The 25,713-nt window shown below is 38.1% G+C and overlaps 1 protein-coding gene across 1 annotated transcript in view; it reads right to left on the minus strand.

Moving 5' to 3' along the window:
* SGCD (sarcoglycan delta) overlaps window positions 1–25,713 on the minus strand; it is a 354,497-nt gene that overhangs the window by 167,158 nt on the left and 161,626 nt on the right. The window contains exon 3 of the mRNA XM_045551289.1: window positions 24,758–24,859. Within this exon, the coding sequence (XP_045407245.1) occupies window positions 24,758–24,859 (102 nt within the window). The remainder of the gene's footprint in view (window positions 1–24,757; window positions 24,860–25,713) is intronic.

The following is a 25,713-nucleotide window of genomic DNA, read 5'->3' on the forward strand; positions in this document are numbered from 1 at the left end:
AGAGATCAAGGCTTGCTCTACACCACCCTCCCTAAGTGGGAATGCTGGGTGTGTAGCTTCTGGTCTTCAAGACAAGTTACTCCATCTCTCAGAGGCTCACTTTCCTGTTTTCTTATCTATGATATAGGATTACCTACTTCACTGAGCTGCTAGGAGCATTACAAGAATTAATATGTGTAACACACATTGCCTCAGAATATATGAAAGAGGGCTTAACTTAATTTTTTCCAGAAAGCTGGTTGTACTTCTATAAGCTGGTTTCAGAAAGTCAGATTACATTCAAATAATGCAGATAAATCATTCTAGTAAACTCTTGCATTTAGATGTAGAATTCAAAAGCAACCATATTTAATATATCCAGTGCAAACTAAACTACCTCAAAGGCCATGACAATTATTAAAAATAGGTGAAATGATTGCATTAAGAAAAAAAGGGGGTATCGGGAATGGTATACTTTGCCAAAAGGAATTGATTTTAAAAAAAGTTAATATCCTATGCTCCCTTCCAAAACATACCCCTCCCACTCCAAAATGCACCTGTTATCTTACAATTTGTAAAGTACTTCCCAGAGTTGCAATAACTTTCATCTTTTTTTCCATATAAACTACATGTAGTGACTTGCCAAATGTAAAGACACTCAAACTCCAAGTGGATTAGACCCAAAGTAGTCTAACCAAGATCGTGTTATAAACAAACACATACAAAGCCAAAGAAAACAGAAGTCATCTTTCCAAACACAGGACATAATCCTCTGGCCAGCTTAGTATACAGTGAATTCCTTCCCTTCCTCTTAACTCTTCCAACACTATTTGGCAATCAATCCTGGAACTTCTGTTGGCATCTTGTAATACGGCTCATAGGAAATTTAAAAAGATTGTTTTTGGGACGGTGGCTTTGTGCTTCATTCCACCAATTTGCTTGGACCAGTAGGAAAGCAAAAAGGCTTTTTTTCTAACTATTTTGATCAATGCATCTTGAAATATGCTTTATTTTCTACTAGGTTTATTCGCCTTTGAAATGTTTGACATTTCAGTAAAGGCAAATGTTCGCATTCATTTTAAACTTCTTATTTCACCAGTATATAATAAACATTCAACAGATGCCTAGCACAATGCTAGTCATTTTTGAAGGAATAAAATATCAAGCTATACGGCATCCATTTAGCCTTTGGAAATAGGATCGTGTTGTGGAAAGATGAGAGATTTTGGAGATAGGTCTCAATTTCTGGTTCCCATATTTCCCAACTCTATGACCTTTGGTGAGTTATTTGACTTCTTTAAGGCTTCATTTCCTCATGTATTAATATAAAATGTGCATGTCATGGTTTTTACTTTATGAGATTGTTATAAAGTAGAAGACTAAATAGCTTAGGCAAGGTTAGCATAATTCCCGACACACTTTAGGGTCTCTGTAAATGTTGGATCCCCTTTCCCTTTTCTTCTTATCATGTGTTCCTTCATTGCCCTCCTTTTGTGTCAAAGAGTTAGTTTATGACCTAGGCAAGACTAGAACACATTTCTTTAAAAAAAGCATTCTAAAAACCAAAAAAAATCCCAGAATCATCCTTCAATTCCACCTTTCTCTTCCTCTCCTCCTTCCCAGTGGCTGTCTCAGCAGCTCCCATCAACTGTACCTGTAAAATACTTCTCAAATTGCTCAGCTCTCCACCTCTTCTGCCCAATCCTGTTCGGAGTTGCCACTGACTCTCAACTGAACGGTTGAGTAGCACCCTCCCTACCTCTCTGTTCTTACCCCTGCTCCTCTAAGGTCTGGTTCTCCCCCCACATCAGCCATAATCAATTTTGCAAGACTTATATACATCCTCCCCCAGCTCAGAATTCTTCACTGACTTCCTAGCTCGTTTAGGATAAGTCCCCAGCCCCTCAACGTAACCTACACAGACTTGCTCCAACTTAGCTTGTACAAGTCTGCCCTTTTCTTATGCGTCCAACTGTATTAACATTTTTCTGCTCCTTGAGCATAGCAAGTGCTTTGCCTTGGAGTCTTTGTATTCACCCGCCTTTGGCCTGAAATATCCTCCTCCCTACTCTTGCCATGGCCAGCGTCCTTGGGTCTCAGAGACATCTTCCGTAACAACAACATCTAAATGAGGTCCTCCTTGCATCATGCTTTGTCTTCTTCAAGGCTCTTAACACAGTTGATATTTATTTGTTTCTTATGTTTGCTGTTTATCTTCCCCACTAGATTATGAACTCCACGGAAGCAGGAAAATGTTTATCTTTTTTAAAACATTGTATCTCCAGTCCACAGCCTCCTGCCCAACACCCATTGGATGCTCAATACATCTTGATGGAAAAAGTGAACTGACTTCCATCAAAATTATGCAGGGCCACCATGCTGACAGTAAGGCAATGGGGGTAATTAGCACACTTCTGAATTACTGCTTCCACCATGGAGAACGCAGCTCATTAGGATGGGATCAGCACTTTTGTATGCGCAGAGACAAAGCAACAAACTATGATGCAAAATAAGAATCAATAAATACCTGTTAAATTAATCACAAGTTTAAGGTCTAACAAGGCCCAGAAGCATTTTAAGGCCCCTATTCAGGGAGGAATAAGTGTTAAATGTCTATTTAAATTATGTGGCTTAGCTAAGGTTATATGTACAAAAGGGAAGACATCTCTTCTCTCTAGCTTTGTTTCAAGTACCGTCACAGATTTAAGTACAAATAAAACAAAAAAACTAGTATACCAATTACTTCTCTCAGAGAGAATATTGTAAGTCTTACCTATCCCCTAAATGGCCAGCTATTAAATACAAAGAAAAATCCTAAATAAAATAAGTAACAAATAATAATACCTTCCTAACATTTGAATGTCTTGCTGTGCTAGGGACTATGGCAAATGCTTTACACATAATATTTCTATTTTATTTCTAGCCGTATTGAGTTTAAAATAATTAGAAAATACAACAGCATGGTCAAGAATATGGAATTTGGAGTCAGGGAGTTTAGAGTCAAAAGTCCTAACTACCTGTAAGTCTTTAGACAAATTAAAAGCCTCTCAGCACCTGTTTCCTTCCCTACAGATGGAACGGGCTTCATATTTCAAAGGGGTGCTGTATGTGTGAAAGAGAAAAGGTTTTTATTATTCACTTAATATTCTGCAGGGTGCTTATAAGTTTCTTGACTCCATGAGCTCATACTCACATTTTACAGTTGAGTAAGATGAAGCTTAGACAGGTTCAACAATTTGTTCCAAAGACTGTGGTTTTCCAACATACCCTTTTTGTCCTTCCGATGAAGTCCATCTTTTGAAATGTATCAGAGCTGGAGCTCATGTCAAGAGGGACACCCAAGTGTGCCCAGCCCAGAAGACACTCCTTCCCTTCCTCCGACAGCTCTGAGGACTACTCCACACACAAAGGTCAGACACAGACATTGGCAGAGTAAGGGGCAGCACTTTTGTCTTGATTGTGGAAGGACCACACGGCACCCTCTCTCAGCGTGTCCCCAAAGGCTCTGCCAGAGGGCCCAAAAATATTATTTTAATTTTTGAGTCCCTTCTGTACTTTGTCACAATACAAACATCCCTTGAATATAATATATGAAACTGTAAGCTATTATCTATATCCCTGACTCAAATTAAACCCCAACTGGAAATTGTTTGGAAATGAATTAAGAATAGAAGAGAGAAATTTTGAAAAGATGAAGCGATAGTGTGAAATTTGCAAAATTGAGCGGAGGCAAGACATCACAGGAGAGGGTGTGCCTCCGTTACCCAATTCCTCCCTCCTTCCCTTAACTCTACTGATTCAATAATCATTTACTGAGCATCTACTCTGTGCCATAAAAATGTATCCAAACACTGAACACAACACTAGACAGAGTGTGGAGAGGTTTAAGTGTTATATACCCAGCAACACAGGGCAAGAAGAAATGAAGGTGTCTCAATTCACATTAAGTCCAAAAACTTAAGTCTACAAACTCTTGCTAAATACTTTCTTAGCAGAAGAGACCAGGAGCAATCATTGAACAGAAACAAAGGGGTGGTAATGGCAGCAAACTCACAGGCTGTATCTCCTGTCAGTCATGAGAGGGAAGTCTCCACGTACAGAGAGAAAAAGCCTTTCTTGATCCTGATCCTCAAATACTCCAAGATAACAGAGTCAGCAAAAACAGGTAACAAAAGAAAGCAACAAACAGAAAAGCAGAACATATTCAACTCCAAATTCTCATCACTTCCATTAGAAACAACATCTTTCATTGCAGTCTGTTTTATCTGTTCTTTAAACATATGCTTTCCCCCTCGTGGAAAATAAAGTGAATTGTTGCAGATGACATCACCGTAACATCCAGTGGAAGCACCTTCAGCCATCCACTTAGTTTATCTGTAGTCGGTGGCAGTTTTGGCCAAAATATTACTCTACAGACTCTGGGGCTCTGAGAAAGCCAAGAAAGATTTATCACTAACCAAGATGCCTTCTGAAAGCACCCCAAAATAGGCCTATAGAAGTCTGGCTACAAGGAAAAAATGAACCATTTTCTCATTCATTTAATTCTTCCAAGAAGAGAAGTCGGTGTGTCTCTCCAAGCCCAGGGCAGTGAGACGGCAGCAAAGTCAGGGCAGCAGAGCGTCTCTCTTATAGCCACTGGTGTGCTTAGTTTTCTTTCCATTCACTTGTGCATCCTGAGTGGTTATCAACATTGTCTTCCTTCACCTGTTAGGGTGTCAAGAACCTTATGCACAGGAGAGGAAGGGCCGGCAAGGCAGCACACCTAACTATTTTACTCGGAAAGTCAGCCAGTCACAGGGCACATTTAAGAGGATGTTACAAATGAAGTTTCAACCAGGCATGAAGACAAAACTGACGTGAAACCACCAAGTAAGGGACCAGATCAAATATGCAGAATCCAGAGAGGAAGTATCAAAGAACACTCTCACTGGTTTCAAAAAGATGTAAGGGTCACGGGAACGGAGGAAAGGGGATTTGTGAATAAATACATTTTGGGGGGGTAGGTGCTACCTTCTAACCTCAAGCCCAGTGAGAAGCAGCAGCTTCCATGAATCCAATCTGAGATCCTGGCCTGTGTTCCCTATCTCCAAAGTCACATGACTTCCCACAGCAGGATCCAGAAGGCACTAGAAATAGGAGAGGGCTGCTGCTTCAGAGAGAGAGACTGTCCTCTCAGAGTTTGTCAGGTAAAGGACATGTATGGTCCTTTTTCACAAAACAGAGGTGGGCCAAGAAGGGCAGAGTGCTGTCCTGGAGACATCTGAAGTCCTACTCAAGAGGACTTCTATAAGGCAAGAAGGTACCACGTGGAACAGAGTGGCAGGTGAAGTGGCCTGTCCAAGAACGCAATGCTTCACCTGCTTTGTCCATGGGAGCTGTAGGAGGAGATGGGTTGCAGTTCCAGGACCGGAACTCTACAAAGAACCCAGAAAATACTTGATGGGGAAAGAAGTCACCTTAACCCTTTACCAGTGCCAAAGAGCACAAAGTCACCCAGCCAAGCAAGAACTGCCCTCTCCTCCATTTCCCTCATCCTCACAGGGCCTAAAAATGACTCACAGCTAGTGAGTCAGAAGTTGACGGGGCACAGACAGCTGAAATGAATCCCACTCCCAGCGAGCCACCAACTGAACGCAGTATCTGGGTAAAATGAATACTTAACTTTGAATGAGGTTGGAAGCACTGATAAATATCTTAGATGGGACATTTAAAATGCCTGAACTGAGCCCTTATTTTTTTCCTGTTAAGTACCACCAGACTGTTTGTCATCTTTGAGTGGGCAGAAAATCCACTAGGGACTGCCCATGTTTTTGTGGGGAAGGCAGAAGAAAAGACCAGCCCCCCTCCCCCACCACATACTTCAAAGGAACAGTGAAAACAAAAATAAAGCTGCATTTTAATTATGTTATGAGTTGTGCTTATTTAACATACTAATTACAAAGTAATTCAATATTTGCTGAGCGCCAAGCACTGTCATGCACAAATGAATATGATGGTGACCAAGTTCTAACCATAGGACTCTTGCCTGCAAAGTGTTCACAGTGGCAGCTGCCTTGATAGAATGTGTTTCTCAAAGCAGACCAGTATCAAGATGGAAAACACGTGCTTTGGGTAGTTCCCACCTGGGTTTGAAGTCCAACTGTTCTGTACACCAGCTGGAGACCATTGCCTAACTATTTTTCATCTCAGTTCTCCTCACCTCCAGAATAATGATAATAGGAACCACTCTATACGACTGTTAGGAGGATTTAAGGGAAAATGTATATAAAGCACATAGTATCCTTCTTGACCAACAAAATCTCAAAAAGTAGTGGGGGACATTACCAAAAAGATGGTGATATGGCTAGTACCCAGACGAAACAAATGACTAAGGCCATTAAATGTTACCATCATAAAATTTAAAATGAAAGACTATATAACAGAAATTATCAATTATCCCTCAATAACTTATGTCTCACCACTCAGCTTTCTTATATGCTATAAAAATGCTCCTTCGACCAGCTGGAGTATTTTTATTTCCTGAACTTTTATTATATAAATAATCAGTACCATATGATCTAGGATTTAATCACCTCATTTCTGAGGCTTTAATTGTCTTCTTGCACAAAGGCTTATCTCCCAAATTATACTGTAATAGCTCATCAAAGACAGGGCAGGCAATAATATTTTGGAATATTTGCTACAATGTTTAAGACTCCCAATAAATATAGACAGAACTGAATAGAAATGACTTAAGTTTTAAAATTTATCATGTAAAAATACAGGCTAATCTTGTACTCTCTAAGCACAAACATTAACATGGAAGTCTTGGTAATCTTTTCTTCACCCAGAAAAAACTCTCCTAGTCAAAGCAGAAGCACTTCTTGATATGTGCCAAGTACCCTCTAACTGATAAGAAACTTCCTTTGGCCTTGAAGTGAGTCCCGTATATTACAAAGACAGGTAGGGAGAGAACAAACTTTGTCAAATAATTCTTCAAGTTGAATTTCAACATGGAATCTCATCGAGTCTGCCAATGGCATTTTGAAAAGAATTTCATTAAATGTTGCTAACATGTCATAAGCTCCCTTAAATGGAAGGGTAATGGCTCATAGCATTTGTAAGCTTTTTAATTTCATGGAATATGAGCAGCATAATCAGGACCTATTAAAGTCAATCAACTGTGCCAAGTGGGGCTACCTACCTTTGCTTTGTTTCTATTTTCCTTGTGGGTATACCCCATGAACCAAGAGGCAACAAGTGCCGGTATCATTCTTTAAGGCTAACAGTGGTGTGTGATATTCTAAACAACCTGACAAAACCAACACAGCTGCATTTGCTTGTGTGGGTTCACCAGAAACCTCTTGGGAAATGGCTTTTGGCTTCTGGAAAATAAAGATTGTTCTTTCCATTTGCTTCAGCTCAGAATGTGCAATTTTGGTAGGATTCAAAATCAGTCATCTGACCAGCATAACTGTAATTAATAAATGGAAATGAATATAAGGAAACTTACTTATATTTTTAATGACATAGAAGTGTCCAATATACCAATCCATCACGACTGATCTCAGGGTTTTCTTCTACCATGAAGCCTTTAACAATAGCAGTGGCCATATATAGTGGGCTAAGTGGCAGACACTTTTCTAAGCACCCTGTTTATATTTTCTCATTTAATTTTCAAAACAATTCCATGATACTACTAATTATCCACATTATGGGCAGAGAAATTAAAGTGCTAAAATGTCAAGTAACATGCCCCAAGTTACAAAGCTAGTGAGAAGGCAAGGCAAGCTTCACACACAATTTTTGTCCAGCTTTAAATTACATGTACTTTACACTACTATACTACATTGTATTCACAAGTGCCCTGATGCAAATCATCCCACAGGAATGGAAATATCCAGAGACAGCATTTCCACATGGGGACTAGAGAGGACCTTCTAGCCCAGTAAATAGGGATAAGTCACACCCCAGTTGAGGGAGAAAAGTACACACCAAAGTGAGAGAAGCAAAGCAGAGTATAAAGAAGATACGGCAAGGCTTTCCCAAAAGGATGATCTGGGAGTAAGGAAGGGTGAGGATGGATTAGGCCATGGAGTAGAGCTGGGTCAGGACAGCCTGTGAGCCTAAGACCATGAACACCTGGAAAGGTTAGATGTCCACTTCTGTACACTGCTGGCTGCATAGTATGAGGGCATGTTTGATGATTCCATGGAGTTGGGTAGGACGAGGTAAATCTTCACAGCAAAAACCAGAGAATGATGTGCACACAGATGGTGTCCAAATATATTCTCTGCATTTAATTATAATTCATGCAAATGATCAGGAAAACTTTCAGCTATTCCATAGGCTGCCATTAATAAGTACTGGGCCAAACAATACACAAATTTATGGAGTTACAATGACTGACACGCATAGCTACCATAACATCTGAAGGAGGTGGAGGAAAAGTTTTCATCCAAGAAGAGGAAGAAAACTTCATCCAAGAATATTTACTGTCCATGTGGGTGTACTATGCTTCTAACCATATTGTGAGTATGTCACTTTGGGTTGGTAAGAAATGAAGGAACAGTTCAAGGAATGAGAATCACTGTGCATTCTTATTATTATGAGAAGAATTTATAAGCTAAGTTGAATTTAGAATGAGGACAACCCTGTCTCCAAAGGTGCTCCCAGATATAATTAAGCCCTAAGGCATCCATTATGTATAATGAATTAACATCTCTCCTATGCATCTACAATGATAACTGGTATTTGGAGAACTGGAAGAACTAAGAAAATAGTCACTCATATTTTCTGTGTTCTATAGTTCAGCTAAGGAACCAGAGTTTAAAAAAAAAAAAAAAGGCTAGGTCTTTGGAAATTTTGAATTTATGTGAGTTTTTACATTAAATAATTTCATATTTGTTTCATTTTGATGGACTCAGAATGAGAAACCAGTAGAGCATTTAGAAATTTAAAAATTAACTTGTATAATTCTCAATAAAAACATATCTGTAGAACCTAGTATCTCTGAAATATCATGGCATTGTTTTTCTGAGTCAAGGACTTAATTTGCACATGGGTCCTTGATTATTTCCAAATAGATACTGCAAAGCAAGGCTAATAAAAGGCACGAATAGAGAGAAATAATAAATAGTGTAGTAGGAGATGGTACAATTTAGGGGATCTGTAGTTGGAATGGAGAAAAATGGGTTCCATAAGAAGCTGGTGACTACATGAGGAAAAATTACAGAAGACAGCTGTCAGAAGGGAGGTGGGGAATGGCCATAGAAATAGCAATTGGTAGAGAAAGGAAATAACATGGTCTCTTCTTCATAAAACGGACAAGGGCCCTATGTGTTTCCTTAGGCTACAGGGAAAGCAAGTTGGGCAAACAGCATAGGCCAACCTGTCATTACTGTCTACTATTTCAAGATAGCATAACATCCAAATTAAGGACAGGGTGTGACAGTCAACCTGGATTGGAATATTTGATGTGTGTTCTTTGTATGCTTTTCTTAGCCTTTGTTCCTCTTTAAATAGAAGATCAAAATGATAGGTTCTTCCTAAGGTCACTATAAGGACTAAATGAGATAATTTTACATTAAGCAATATGTTTGTTAGCTATTACAATGTGGGGGGTTTAATCACACATTATTTACATTCAAAATTCAGCAAATGCTTGTGAGCAATTCCTATGGGCTGGGCCCTCTGCAAGGTTCCTGTAATTTCCACAACAGCTAATCTTTTAATATGTACTAATGTTATAGTGCCTTCAATATTAGGACAACAAAAACCCTGCAGGCACTGAGGACCACGTTAACATTTTCTGAGTATTCCCTACTACCCGGGAGCAGTGTGCCAATACCTGAAGAACAGAACAGTTTGAGTGTCCAGACATCTACAGAGTCCTTTGTTCCTTTACTTACCAGCCTCAGAGATTCTCCCGGACATTGGATTTACTGTACAGGGCTGTGCATCTAAAGCCATGGATGCTATACTTTGAGAGCGATTTAGGGTTTTTCAAGTATAATTTTTAAAACAGGCGCTTTTTGCCATAGGGGCCAACTTTAAAAATCAAAACATGCAGCTTTACCATATAATCAATGTTGCAGGATCCCACAGGACCACCAGCCCTGTGATGCGCTGCAGTGGTGAGACCCCGGTGAAAACAGTTCCCAGGACCTTCACGCATGGAGAGAATGTAGTTGTGCCTCACCATCCACCACTGTATCGGGGCTGGCCATTTTTTTATACTTTATGTATTATCTGTCATAATGCCATCAAATCCTGTTTTCTTTAATTTAACTCCTTACTATCCATTTTTTGTCCCAGTCCATTTGTGCTGCTATAAAAAAATACCATAGCCTGGGTAACTTATAAACAACAGAAATTTAGTTTCTAACAGTTCTGGAGGCTGGGAAACCAAGGTAAAGGTGCCAGCAGGTTCAGTTGTCCGGTGACGGCCATTTCCAAGATGGCGCCTTGCTCCAGAGAAGAGGAACTGTGTGTCTTCACACAGCAGAAGGGATGGAAGGAGTGAAGACTGCATGAAGCCTCTTTTATAAGGGCACTAATCCCACTCATGAGGGAAGAGCTCTCATGACCTAATCAACTCTGAAAGGTCCCACCTCTTAAAGTTATCTCATTGGTCATTAAGTTTTAACAAATGCTTTCTGGAGGGGACACATTCAAAGTGTAGCATTCCCTAACTTCAGTTTTGCCAAGATAGGATGAGGGAGAAAGGAGCTCTCTGCGATTTACTAAACTCTTTGTGGCAGCAATAGAAAGAAAGCAAGGAGGTGAATTCCACAACTCAGAAAATTCACATGGTAAGACTTGTCAAAAAAAAAAATAATTGAATATGCCAAGAAATAAGTGAAAGACTTTGGTTTGTTAACAATTGGATGTGAGGGGCAAACATGGGAACTATATATCCATCCAATAATATGAATACCCATGCATTAATGACTTGAAAATAAATCCAACTCAATTTCTCCTCTCTTAATGAGCTACCACCTAAGAATAATTTTTCTTTCCATAAATACTACTCTTATATTTTTCCGGCATAACTACCTAAGCCTTAACTGATGGTTAAAACCAATCTACACTGCTTGATAGTAGAAAACTTCATTTATCATATAATCTGTAGTTGTCTTTCACTGTAGAAAGGTGCCTCTTTTTATTTTTGTAACTTTGATGCTGCAAAATAGAAGGTGTGGCTTGGTAGGTATGGAGAAATTCACCTTGTTTATTGCACCAAGCAAGGAAGAAAAAATGGCAGTCTGCTTGACTCATTCTTTCAATGTAGTGATTTTTATCACAGTCTATCTCTTCTTCCTCCTTTTCCTCTAACATGCAACAAGTGCATCTACAAAATATTTATCAGTCTTAAAAGCCTCATTTACTTTGCAGACCATTTGGTATGTGCCTAGAGGCAGAATCACGGCTGATAAAAACAGAATTGTTCGTGGAAATGGAAGGTGCCACACTCATAATTTAGGCTACTGCCATTTAAAACATCACTGGTAATGATTTACAGCGCACTGCATCAAAAGGTTACACTTAGCTGCTGATAGAGATCACAAACTCAAAGTGATAACATTTGCTTATGATTTCATATGAAAGGAAGTATTTTGAGCCTCTGAAACTGCATCTCCTGGGAAATTATCAGTGTTTTTGACAATGAACAAGTTTTTTAGAATTAAGACTAACACAGTGTAACACATTCATAGCAATTTTAAAGCACTAGGTGTGAAAAGAGTTGCCAGGAGATGAGTATACATTGATCGAAGCTTTTAAAAAAAATCTTTTTTAAAACAAAACTTTTTGCCAACAATTTAAAAGTGAAGAATAACAAAGCTTTTAAGAATATTTTAAAATATGCACCTTCCTTAAAGCTAGGTTCTCTCACCACTTTTCTCCCCAAGTATTCAGCAGGTATTCCTGGCTTTGAGATGCTCCCTAACTGAAGTACGATCCTTCTTACCACTAAGGGGACAAACCAAACCATGGTGGACTCTGGTATGCATTTTTTCCTCTTAAATATCATTTATGAAAGAACAAAAAAGCAGCCTCAGCACCAAGTAGTCATTATAGGCAGCTGGAATGTTCTTGAAATGAAAAGTGTTAGATGATGTTGATATGCCGTAATGATGATGATGAGAAGCTCAAAGATTTGAAGGACTGGAAGTGCTAATTCTGTTCTGTGAAACTGTCCTGTCTGTAGTACATAGCTCCATAGTTGGGAGCATTCATCAGCCTGTGGATGGCATGAATCAAGGCTCATAGGAGGACAAAACTGCAGAGTAGGGAGAGATGGACTTTACTACCTTCAGTCCACTCTTACCTCTTCCACCTAGTCTGTTCTTACTGCCCCATAGCCTTGCACTGCATAGTGGCTCGTGCCACTGTCTACATAATTGAATACTTAGTATGTGGTTAATAAGGACAATTAGTATAAGCTTCTATTAAAGAGATGTTTGTCTCTGTCTCCCCAAAAGCTTCTTAAGGAATCTTTGAGCCAGAAACTTCCTAAGAAAACATTCATGCATTCATTCCATTTGCTTTCCTGCTGTGTGGCAGGAACTGGTCTAGGAAATAAGGAGACAGTGATAAACAAAGCCAACAATAATATTAATAAATGTTAATAATATATAATCATTACACTCAATTTTTTATAGTGCTTTATATTCAAGGCACTGTACTATAAAGTTTACATAAATTAACTTTCATCATACTATACTAAGTTTATGAGGTAGTACTATTGTTATGCCCATTTTGTAGAGGAGTAAAGGGAGGCACAGAATAGGTCAAGTAACTTGCTCAAGGTCACATCGCTACTAAATGGCAGAGCAAGGAACTGAATCCAGGAAGTTGGAGTTCCAGACTCCTAAATACCACTTACTACCTTTCTCCATCCTTGCTGTCATGGTGATTATATACAGTAGTAGCAGAAGCAAACAGGTAAATGTATAAATATATAATTGTATGATAAATACATATATAAAATATATATAATTAACATGATATGACATAAGAAAATAAAGCTACTGGGTAAGACAATATATTTTAGATCGGGTAGTCCGGGGAGGTCTTCATGAAAAATACACCATTTGAGCAGAGACTTGGATAAAATGAAGCTAGGTTTTGACCCAGTCTGGTAGTTCTCAAACTGTGGTCTCCTCAACTCCACGCTAAAGCCTCAGCACCGTGTGGCTAGCAACAGGGAGGCTAACTGGGTATCGTAACAGGCTGCAAGGATTAAGATCAGGAAAAAGATAAATGAGAATAGGAGGCAGAAATTCCCTGCCCGATCACAACAGCTAAGCTTCCATCTGGTTTAGATTTCATGGTTGCAAGTAAAATTTGGCTTAAAAAAGATTCCATGACTTAAGAAAAAGTTATAGAAAACCAGTGATCACGTCCAACATCTTTAGTTCAGAGATAAAGGAACTGAGACATGAAGAGAAATAACAAGCTCAAGGGCTCACTACTGATTAGGAGGACAACGAGGGGAGAACCCAGATTGCCTAACTTTGAATCTAGTGAACTTCCTATAACACTAGACTATCAGCCCTAACCCCCCTCCCCATCCAGGACATTTAAATCAAATCTCTAGAGAGTACGGATAGAAGGTTTCACCTAATTCAGTGCCTTTCTTTTTGGAAAATTCATAACCAAACTCCATGTTTAGCAACAGCAACCACATGGGGCATTCTGGCCTTTCCCCTATATTCTATTAACTTTCTCCCATCCTTGCCTCTTTTCTAATTGATACTTTTCCCTGATTTTAACACATTACATTTTGGTTACTATGTTACTGAAATATTTCTCATTAGTTGTTTCTAATCTTTTGTAGAGATGTGTGTGTGTGCCTGGGGGAGAGGAGTGTTTACAGTAGGAATTTGGTATGCAAAGAAATGTATGACAGATCCAGAAGTCTTCAATTAAATTGGATTCTCATGATGGAGCTTCATGTACCACGATAGGAAACAAGAAGGAATGTGAGGAAGCCTACCTGCCCAATAGCCCTCAAACTGTACAACTAGACATTCTCAACTTTATATAAAGTTTGGACCCACTTCTTTTACCAGTACTCTAGCTGACATAGTTATAACTGAGATCTGACCAAAGCCCTCAGTAACTTTTATATTTCCAGCCAACATACGCTTCATTTAAGAAAAGCATGCGCAGTCAATTTCTCCCAAATTAAAGGAAGAACAAAAAGCCCATAAGCCATTTTAATTCTATGACAACCAAAAGTCTTTGAATAACTATCTCTGTATTCCAGGATAAACAAACTGACAAAGGTATTAAGTATTGATCTATACAAAGTTTGTGTGTCTTTTTAAAAAAAAAAAAACCCAAGCAGCTGGCTCACACTATTGTCCATAATAAATTACAAAATGTAAACAGATAGATACATTTGGGAAATGGCAATTGGCTTTGCAGTACAGATGGGCTTATAGATGACCCTTCCAATTTTTAATAATATCCATAATTTATGAGTGAGCAAAGAAATGCAAAGATGCCTAATGCACCCCTCTCACTTAGTACAAATCACTTTTATTTGCTCAGGCAATACTTCATGGTCCAGTTAACTTCTTAATTAAAGACAGCAAGATGCTCATGTTCCATGCAAGTAGCATGGAAAATACTGTTTTGTGCGCAATATGTTCAGTTGGGAGTTGAAGCTGTTTTGCTACTGAAGAGAAGGCACTGCAGCCTTCGTTTGGTTTCTAAACTAACCAGGGACGTGGCTGTGCTCATTGCAACCAAATTGTCATAGCCTCTTCAGAAAAATGTGTGCGTGCCTGCCATTCCACGTTACTTCTGCATTTGTTGCCTCTTACACAGCATGTAGAATCTAAATTTTCATACTTTGTGGTCTCTGTCTGCTCTTTCCCAGCATGAGCTCATTAGTGGTTAGAGGAATAAATACAAAAAGGAGGATGTTCTAAGAGAGTCAGGGTGGGCAATGGCTATGGTGGGGTCGTCTCAGCCTCCAGAAGTTGAAAGACCACTACCCCCTACTGAGCTTGCATATAATTTCAAAAGCAAGAAGAACAAAGCTGGAGGCATCACATTTCTGATTTCAGATTATATCACAAAGCTACAGGAATCAAAATGATACGGTACTGTCACAGAAACAGATATATTGACCAATGGAACAGAATAGAAAGTCCAGAAATCAACTCACACATACAGTCAACTCATCTTTAACAAAGGTGCCAAGAATACATGATGGGAAAAAGATAGCTTCTTCAATATATAGTCCTGGGAAAACTGGATATTCGCATGTAAAAACTGAAATTGGATCTTTATCTTATACCATACACAAAAATCAACTCAAAATGGATTAAAGACTTAAAAATAAGACCTGAAACAGTGAAACTACTACAAGAAAACACAGGGGGAAAGGTCTATGACGTTGGTTTTGGCAATGATTTTTCTGTATATGACACCAAAATCATAGGCAACAAAAGCAACATGAACAGCAAACAGGTAGGACTACATCAAACTAAAAAGTTTCTACACAGTAAAGGAAACAATCAACAAAGTGAAAAGCCAACCGATGGAATTGGAGAAAATATTTGCAAATGATATATCTGATAAGGAGTTAATATCCAAAATACATAAGGAACTCATAACTCAATAGCAAACAAACAAAAAACAGAAAGCCTACCAAATAACTCAATTAAAAATGCACAAAGGACCTCAATAGACATTTTTCCAAAGAAGACATACAAATGTCCAACAGGTATATGAAAAAGTACTCAACAACACTATTCATCAGGGAAGTGCAAATTAAAACCACAATGAGGTATCGTTTCACACATAAGGGTGGCTATTATCAAAAAGGTGAAAGATAGACAGTACTGGCAAGGATGAAGAGTAAAGGGAACCATTATGTATTGTTTGTGGGAACATAAATTGGTACAGCCATTATGGAAAACTACATGAAATTTTCTAAAAAAAAATTAGAACTACCATGTGATTCAGCAATCCCACTTCTGGGTATATATCTAGTGGAAATAAAATCACCATCTCAAACAGATAACTGCATGCCCATATTCATTGCAACATTATTCATAATAGCCAAGATGTGAATCAACCTAAGTGTGCACTGACAGATAAATGAATAAAGAAAATGTGGCGTAAATATACACAATGGAATACTATTCAGCCTTAAAAAAGAAGGAAATCCTGTCATTTTTAGCAACATGAATGAACCCGGAGGACACTGAGCTAAGTGAAATAAGCCAGTAACAGAAAGACAACTACTGCATAATCTCACTTTTATGCAGAATCTAAAAAAGTCAAATTCATAAAAACAGTAAGTAAAGGTTGTTACCAGGGATTGGGCAGTTGGAATGTGAGATGTTGGTCAAACAGTATAAACTTTTAGTTATAATATGAATCAGTTCTGGAGACCTAATATACAACATGTTGGCTATAGTTAGTAATCATGTATTATATACTGGAAATTTTCTAAGACAGGAGACCTGAGGTATTCTCACTACACACTTTAAATAAGGTGATTATGTGATGTGACAGATATGTTAATTAGCTGGATTGTGGCAGTCATTTCACAACGTATATTAAAACATCATTAAGGTTGTATACTTTAAATATACACAATTTTTACTTGTCAATTATACCTCAATAAAGTTTAGAGGGAAAACCCACAGGAGGCAGACCACCAGGAGAAACTGGGGCACAAGAGAGAGAAACAAGAAGTGAAGAACAATGAATTAGGAGTGAATGTGAATCTTATGAAACCAATATAAATTTTTTTTTTTTTTTGAGACAGAGTTTCACTCTGTTGCCCAGGCTAGAGTGCCGTGGCGTCAGCCTAGCTCACAGCAACCTCAAACCCCTGGGCTCAAGCGATCCTTCTGCCTCAGCCTCCCAAGTAGCTGGGACTACAGGCATGAGCCACCATGCCCAGCTAATTTTTCTATATATATTTTTAGCTGTCCATATAATTTCTTTCTATTTTTAGTAGAGACAAGGTCTCGCTCTTGCTCAGGCTGGTCTCAAACTCCTGAGCTCAAACAATCCTCCTGTCTCGGCCTCCCAGAGTGCTAGGATTACAGGCGTGAGCTACCGCGCCTGGCCAGAAACCAATATAAATTCTTGACTCCTGCATGAGGAGACATGCACAGTAAGTCCTCACTTAATGTCTTTAATAGGTTCTTGAAAACTGCAGCTTTAAGCAAAATAACATACAACAGGTCCTTGAATAAAATCATTTTGTTCAATACATTTTGTTATAACATTGATGAGAAAAAAATGGTTTTGGTGTATGTCATTTTTCTTAAAGTCACAGTTTCAAAGAACCTATGGACAATTTTGAGGACTTCTTGTACACTCACAATTCCATAAACCAAAGGCTACATCTGCAAGGGACTGCAGAGGTCTATAATATAATAGAGTTAAGCAATTGGGTGTGAGACAATAATGACTGGTGGAGACTGTGACAAACTGAAGAACAAACGTCCCATATAAAGGAGCTGCTACTGAGCTCCAGCCCTTAATAACAAACCCCTCTGCCAGATTTTCTGTTCTTTCATGAGAATCCGAAAATGTATATATTTTTAAATATTAGAAACACATGCATATTAAAAGACTACTATGTGAAGCAAATAAAGTATGTCTGTGAACTGGATTCATTATATAACTTCTGTCAAAAAAGCCTGGCCAGGCACGGTGGCTCACGCCTGTAACCCTAGCACTCTGGGAGGTCGAGGCTGGTGGATTGCTCGAGGTCAGGAGTTCAAGACCAGCCTCAGCAAGAGCGAGACCCCGTCTCTACTAAAAATAGAAAGAAATGATCTGGCCAACTAAAATATATATATAGAAAAAAATTAGCCGGGCATGGTGGCACATGCCTGTAGTCCCAGCTACTCAGGAGGCTGAGGCAGCAGGATTGCTTGAGCCCAGGAGTTTGAGGTTGCTGTGAGCTAGGCTGACGCCATGGCACTCACTCTAGCCAGGGCAAGACAGCAAGACTCTGTCTCAAAAAAAAAAAAAAAAAAAAAAAGCCTTCGTTTCAATAGGTCACTTGATAGTTTATAAGGTGGGGTACTTAAATTACTTAACCCTTACAAGAAATTTATTAAGTAGACAATATCATCACAGTGATTAGATCATGCATAATCACGCTCGGTTGTGTTGCATTATCCACCGTTGTGTCCAGTTTACTTTTCTCAGTGATTTTGAATCCCCCCCCGCAAAGGGACTCAATATGCCTTCTAGTCAGTTATTCCTCATCCAAGGAATCAGCATGTGTAACTCAACTTATACCAAATGAGACAATTATTCACCACCTTAAAGAGCATGATAACATGGAAGAATATTGCAATTCTGGATTTTAGTTCTGACTTTAGCCTGGTATAATTTGGTAAAGTCCCACTTCCTCTCTGGGCCTTAGTGCCCCAACCATTAAATGAAGTGTCTAGTCTAATTAAATTCTTAGGGCTTTCAACTTCCAGCCAAGATGTGTCTTGGTAATCTAAATCTTAACTGACATCACACTAAAATCACAATGGATTAAAAAAAAAACCCTCATCCTTCTGCAAAACAAAGAGATGATAGAACCCAAAGTAAAATTTATCATGAGGATGACCAGAGTTTCAAAGAGTATACAGATGTTTCTCTACTTTCATAAATATTGACAAATCTACATACCCTCAATGGGGTAAAAATACCCATTTTAGATGTGACATTCAGATTTTAATGTGAACCAACACTTACCCAGGCTTTTGTAAAGCACTAGTACGTGTATGTTTTGATCTTTAAATATTTTATTTTGCTTTTGTTATGTTATAAAATGAGTGAAAATGTCATTACTGAATCAAACTATATACACATTTTTAAGGTACTTTACATATACTGAACTATTAAGCTATTTTTTCGGAAAGACTGCGCTGAGAATGTCAGACCTAGCAAAAAATTTTAAGGATAAAAATGAGAGAAAAGTGAGTTAAACTTTGGAACTCACTGAGTTACAACTCAGTGAAAGAAAAATTTTAAATGAAAAGCTATTGAATATAAAATCGGTTTCCTTTGACAGTAGTGAGTTTGTCATTAAGAAGATATTCAAACAGAAGATGAAAGGTAATTTGGTTCAGAGGAAGTTCAAATATCCAATGAGATTTGGACTAGATGATGATGAAGGCAGTGAAAACTATTATTGCCATCATTTTCATCAGAAGCAGGTGACAGCAGGAGGTACCATTTCTAGACACTCACTTCATGTCAAGTTCTGTATTAGCAATTACACAAACATCTTACTTATTGACAACCACATATGATATAGGTATTAATATTGTCTCAGTTGTACTGGCAAGAAAACAAGTGTTTGCAAAGGTTAATAAATTGTTCAAAGACCAAATGGTACTACTGGCTGCTACCCAAGTCCAACAGAGCATATGCGCTTAAACCATGGTGTTATACTGCCTCTTGGTATAAGCAGCTTCTAAGAACCTCATTTATATATGATTTCACAATTCTATGTACCGATTTTGGTGGGTGAGAACATTTTAAAATAGGCAAGTATTTAATAGGGTACAATATTTAAAAGACATATAAATACCCTCAAAATGTATACAATAATTTTTCACTTTATTCGTCTAATACAAGTTAATTTTATTTGATCTTGCCTCCAAATTTTGCTTCTACTCTCTCCTCTCCTGAACTTCTATATTCAAGACAGCAATGAGCTAGGACCTCTATACCCATCCTCAAGTGTAGTTTGAGGTGGGCATGAAGATAAATTCATCATGCAACTTTCTTGTTGCTGTAGGTGTGGAACATAGTAGGTGCTCAGTAAATGCTAGCTTCTCCTCCTGTGCCGTTTCATGTTAAGTTATGCAAAAGCATCATCTAATTCCAGCATGATGAGATGAAAGGTAATAAGCCTCTTTAAAGAAGTAGGGATCTGCCACTTTTGTTCAAGTAATACTTTTTGAGTAAAGGTCTCCTTAGTACTTACTCATTCAATGTATCTACTAGTAACTCCTGACAAAAATTTATAGTTGTATTTAGCAATTAAAAAGATGTCTAATAACATTGAAATAGGGATTCAAATAAAGAGTTTTATAGCAGTAAACTCTTTAATTTTATAAACTTCTGTGCTAATGCATTCAAGTGGTATTTCTAAGACAGGCTGTTATGGTGGAATACTTAATTTAGTATATATCCTTCTCAATCTGAGTGACGTGATACTTTACTACTTAGAAGCTATATTTACATGTGGATGAAAGCTAGGAGTTCCTGGAGTTTTCAATCAATTCCCAGATGGAAATCTTTACAAGGATGAACATTTCTCATTAATTTACCTTCCTAAGTGATTGCTATCACACTAATCAATTTGCAGTGACTTTACCAGGATTGCAAACTTCAATAACGAAATCGGATACAGTATTGAATGCTGTGTAGATTACTTAACCAATCTCAACTGCTCTTAGATCAGTGAAACAAAATACCAAAATGAAGTCAAGTGTTGCTTCATTAGTTATCTTTACTTTGAGGAGCTGACTAATCTTGTTCAACTGGACACTGATCTTTTCTCAATAGGAAAAGCAGGAGGAAATGCCCCATGAAACAGTAGCAGCAGCTGTGATCTACAGAGAAGTGATACTGTAGTTAATTGTACAGAGGAGAGTCTTCCAGAAGTGGTCTACAAGCAATGGTCAAGTATACCAGAAAATAATCGATAAAGCTGAAGATGACAGAGTGGGGAACTGGAAGGTGACAAAAAGCACATGGAGGGTTCATATGAGCATTCACACGAGGCTATGATTTAGTAAATATGGTAGATCCTATTGGTTACCTGCCCAACAGTCATTCCTTCTGCCTTCTTTGCTACCAGAATCTCAGTTTGTTCAACTGGCCATAACCCCTGTGGCTTGAGGGGAGGGGAACCCTGTGGACTAAATCACCATCTTCTAATCTTATTCTTTCATCTTTTTGTGTCAACATACTTGTTTTCAGTATTTGTGATAATCCCAAGACAGACTCATTCTACCTTTGTTGCCACGCCTAGCTCACAGCAACCTCAAACTCCTGGGCTTAAGTTAGTAGTTATTCTCTACTTCCTTCTTCTGCTGATGTCATTCAAAAGGGAAATATTAAAGGCCCATGCATGCCCTGAACCACTTCTAATATCTCTCCTCGGCAAATCAAGGCAATAAACCCCACTGTAGGCAAAAGGAATCTTATTCTTCAGTTGGGCATTAGATAGATGTTTCTTAAAAACATCTTTATAAATTAAAATTTTATGATTAAAATTATTTAGTTACACTTATGGTATGATTCTGCTGATATAAAGTTCTATGGGAGAGAAAGCAGATCAATGGTTTTCTGGGGAACAGAGTAGAGACAGTAGGATGGAAGCAGTAGGATGGAGGGATTAAAATGAGGCAGGGAGAAACTCTTAGGGTTGGTGGACACATTCCTTATCTCAATTGTGGTGATGGTTTCACGTGTATAGACATATTTCAGAACTTATCAAATTGTACACTTTAAATATGTATAGTTTATGTCAATTATACCTCAAAAAAGCTCTTAAAATTTTAAATATTAGATACAGAAAATTAATAATTTATCATCCGTCACTTGTTGACAGGAATATGTTCTGAGAAATGCATTGGTAGGCAGATTTATCACTGTGTAAACATCATAAAGTGTACTTGAACAAACCTATGGTATTACCTACCATATACTTAGGTTATATGGTATAGTCTATTGCTCCTAGGCTATGAACCTATACCTGATGCTTCTGTACTGAATACTACAGACAACTGTAACACAATGGCAAGTGTTTGTGCATCTAAACATAGAAAAAGAACAATAAAAATATGGTAATACAATTTTATGAGACCACAGTCACACAGGCAGTCAGTTGTTGACCGGAACAGCATTATGTGGCACACGGCCATATATTATTTGGAGGAGAACAAAGTTGCAGAATAGTACGCAAACTATGGTTTGTTAAAAAATACATACTTGTGGAAAGTTTCTGAAAAAATATTACATTGTTAACAGTACAGTACTTGCCTCTGCAGGATAGATTTAAGAGATACTTCCATTTTCAGTGATTCACTGATTCAATTTCACAAGCCTCCACTGAGCACATACCGTGTGCTGGGCATGGCAGGAGGGCTGAGGCAGACAGCAGGGAAAACCCATACAGTCTGCTGCTCTTCCAAATACATATTTCTTACACAAAGAAGAATATGAAATAATGACAGTTATAAGGGAGGAAAAGAACAGAAGTCAATGGAGAATCCTCTGCAAAGAGGTGAAGTGACCTGACATTTTGAAGATGACTTTGGCTACAATTTGGATAAAGAGGCTAAGAGTGAAAGGCAGCGGATGGTGAGTTATTGCAAATGAGAAAGGATGGTGGCTGACCTGGGGTGTGGTGTGTGATGTGGAAGAGTGGATGGATTTGGGCACAGGTTTCAGGGAGAGCTCATATGATTTACTGATGGATTTTATTACGTATACATATTCCTAAGTCTTTTTTCTTTCAGTTAGGAAATACTTATTTTGTTATCAGAAACATACAAGGCTATAAAGCTTAATTTATTTACTTTTTTTGAAAGAAAAGCTTTATTAAGAACAATGGTGAATAATGAATTTGAACAGAATTTTCTTTAAACTGATTTAAAAGCAGTGAGTTTAACTCAGATTTTTTCCAATGTTAAAGTAAGTTTTTTTTCTTTTTTTCTTTTTTTTAAATTATCACTACTTTTTAAGCTTACAATCAAGTGTATCTCTGAGTTGGAATCAGCCAACTGTCAATTTTCAGACAGGCTGGCTGGCATGTTTGCTAAAAGTTCAATTCCTACATAAGAACTCAAGAGATCTATCAGGTACCCTGGTTCAGGCCTTCCAAAACACATTTCTCAATTCCTTTATACAACTCTAATTCTACACCAATGGAACTTATTTCAGGTTGTTTTACTTAACGTATGTCAACTATTCTACCCATGATCTTAAAATATACTCCCTGTACCACACCCAAACTCATCAGAACATTCATATATGTATGGAATATATGATATGTAATCCATATCACTAATACAGATTAAAGGGTTTGGTAAACTACAGCCTGTGCCCTATTTTTCTATGGCCCCTGAAGTAAGAATGGTTTTTACATCATTAAAGAGTTGTTTAAAAAAAAAAAAAAAAAAAAGGCTGTTCACTCTCTGGCCCTTCTTAAAAAAAGGATGCCCAACCATTAGAGGGTTATGACCAAACTGAACTAGTGAGTCAAACAAGTTTAATATAGATAAGATTGTTAATCTAAAGTACAACTAAAAACAAGCCGATGACTTAACTAACCAACTTGCCAGGTTGGGATAACTAACTAGATATAGATCAAGAACAACGCATATAATAGGTATTTCTCAAATGCTTGAGATTGACCCTGTATTGACCTGACCCTCCTCGTTACAGGGCCATCTCATTACTCCTCCTAGGGAATAGGTTCCCCAGGGACAGTGAATATGTTTACAATACTCTTGGCACTTTAAGTATCCAAGCCAATGTGTCATAGATTCTAGTTATATTTTATAAACAATCATTGTGTGGCTGAATTGACTTGCTATTTTTGATGATTTTAACATCCTGGCTCCCGCTCTTTTCACTAGGCACACAAAAAAGTAAACTTATTGGCAATTTAGCTGTTGTACTCAAGTTAACACAATTCAGGATTGAGATAGCATTCAGATAAAATTAACCACTGCCCCAAGCTGCTGAATTTCATTAATTATGCTCATCAATGCACACAACGCAAATGAACTTTCGTGTTGTTCCTTACTTTCAGGTGGACCAATCCTAGGCAGAGAAAGTGCATTAATAACCCCTTTCAACCAGCAAATTCGACCAGCCCACTAAAAAACAAAAATGAAAACTGAAGAAACCAACCAACCAACCCACAAAAAAACAAAAAACACCAAAAACCAAAAATTGATTTTGATAATACTGGTTAATACTATGTGCATATTCCTATATACCTACAAGGTAGGAATCACTTCTACCACGATAAAAAAGAAAAGAAAGAATGAAAGAAAAAGCTTAGGTAGGAGATAGTGGTTAAGACAGAAAGCCTGATATCCTTGCCCTGTTACTTGAAAAGTGTACGTACAGCTTTGGAAATGTTACTTCTCCAAGCCTCAATTCTTTAATCTGTAAAATAGAGGCAACAATTGTCCCCACCCCAGTGGATCAATCCATTATTTATTATCATTACATTAAGTGATGACAATGCATGCAAAGAAGCAATGTGCCTGGAGGAGGGCACACACTTTGTAGAGATTACTTAAAAACTATTTCAGAATGTAGTTGCTGATACTGAATTAATTCTAACTATCACTAGCTACACAGTCCAAAGACTTAATGAAAAACAAAATTCTAGTTCTTCAGCTCTGTGCTTCCAGAGATGGCTTTGAAGCACTTGATGATTAAAAACAATAGCAATATTGTCTTGCATTTATATACTATTCATGGCTTTTCTACACTTATCATCTTGCCTTATTTGCAGCATAATCTATAAAGTTGGTTAGAAGGGGTTTTTACCCTCTGTTATGCAAGAAGGAATCAAAGCTCAGAGGTCATCTCACTTGCTTACAGCATCACTGCTGTGATTATATTCAAAGATTCAGACATGAATGCAAATTTATCTCACTACCAGTATCATTCCCCACCCCAATCCTCTATACTTAGCCGATGGTAAGATCAATTTCCCCAGATTTAGATTCCAGAAGAACCATAATTTCCTCTCTCAGCAGAAACTTACTGGTCGGGACCGGATTTCTTTGGCGTAGAGAGGTTGTAAGAATTCTGAGTCTCCTTCTAGTCTGAGACCTTTTTCTGTGATCCTCAAGTTTCCCATTCCATCCTGAAATAGAAACACAGAGATAAAAGGAAAAATGTGATTAGCCAAAATTTCCAAATACCCAAGGGTTGTCAAAATTGAAATAGAATTTTTGCCCATTTTTTTTTTTTTTTTTAGGGTATGGGATGAGAGGGAGTACAAACACATAAAATACTAGGTGGCATCGTTCAATGCAATTATGCATATCACCCTTTTTGTTCACTTATTCTGAGAAATTTCTGTGTTGAGCAGTCTGTAGTGTCCCCTAGTCATTCATGTGCACAGATGCAGGGGCTGTTTTTTGCCAGGCAGCACCGAAAGAAGTGAGGCACAAAGTGAGTGGGAAGAGAGAAAAGGATGATTCTCCAGGTCAAAATGAACGATCCTGTTTCCAAAACTCTATGCAGAAATTTCATACTGGCAGCCTGTGGGCCAAATCCAGCTGTCGGACCTGGCTTGTTTGAATCACAAAACATTTAAGAAGTCAAATTAGTTACTAACATTTTTGTTAATATTTTATTACGGAAATAATATATACAAAAGTAGAAAAAATAAATATCAAACACCTAGGTATCTATCACTCATCTTTAACAATTATCATTTTGTGGCTGTTATTATTTTTTTAAGACATGGTCTCACTCTGTTGACTAGGCTAGAGTGCCATGGCATCATCACAGCTCCCTGCAACCTCAAACTCCTGGGCTCAAGCGATCCTCCTGCCTCAGCCTCCTGAGGAGCTGGGAGTACAGGTGAGTGCCAACATGGCAGACTAATTTTTCTATTTTTTGTAGAGACAAGATATCGCTATGTTGCTCAGGCTGGTCTTGAACTCCTGGCCTCAAGAGATCCTCCCACCCTGGCCTCCCAAAGTGCTGGGA

This window comes from Lemur catta, chromosome 5 (genome assembly GCF_020740605.2).
Source record: "Lemur catta isolate mLemCat1 chromosome 5, mLemCat1.pri, whole genome shotgun sequence".
NCBI lineage: Eukaryota > Metazoa > Chordata > Mammalia > Primates > Lemuridae > Lemur > Lemur catta.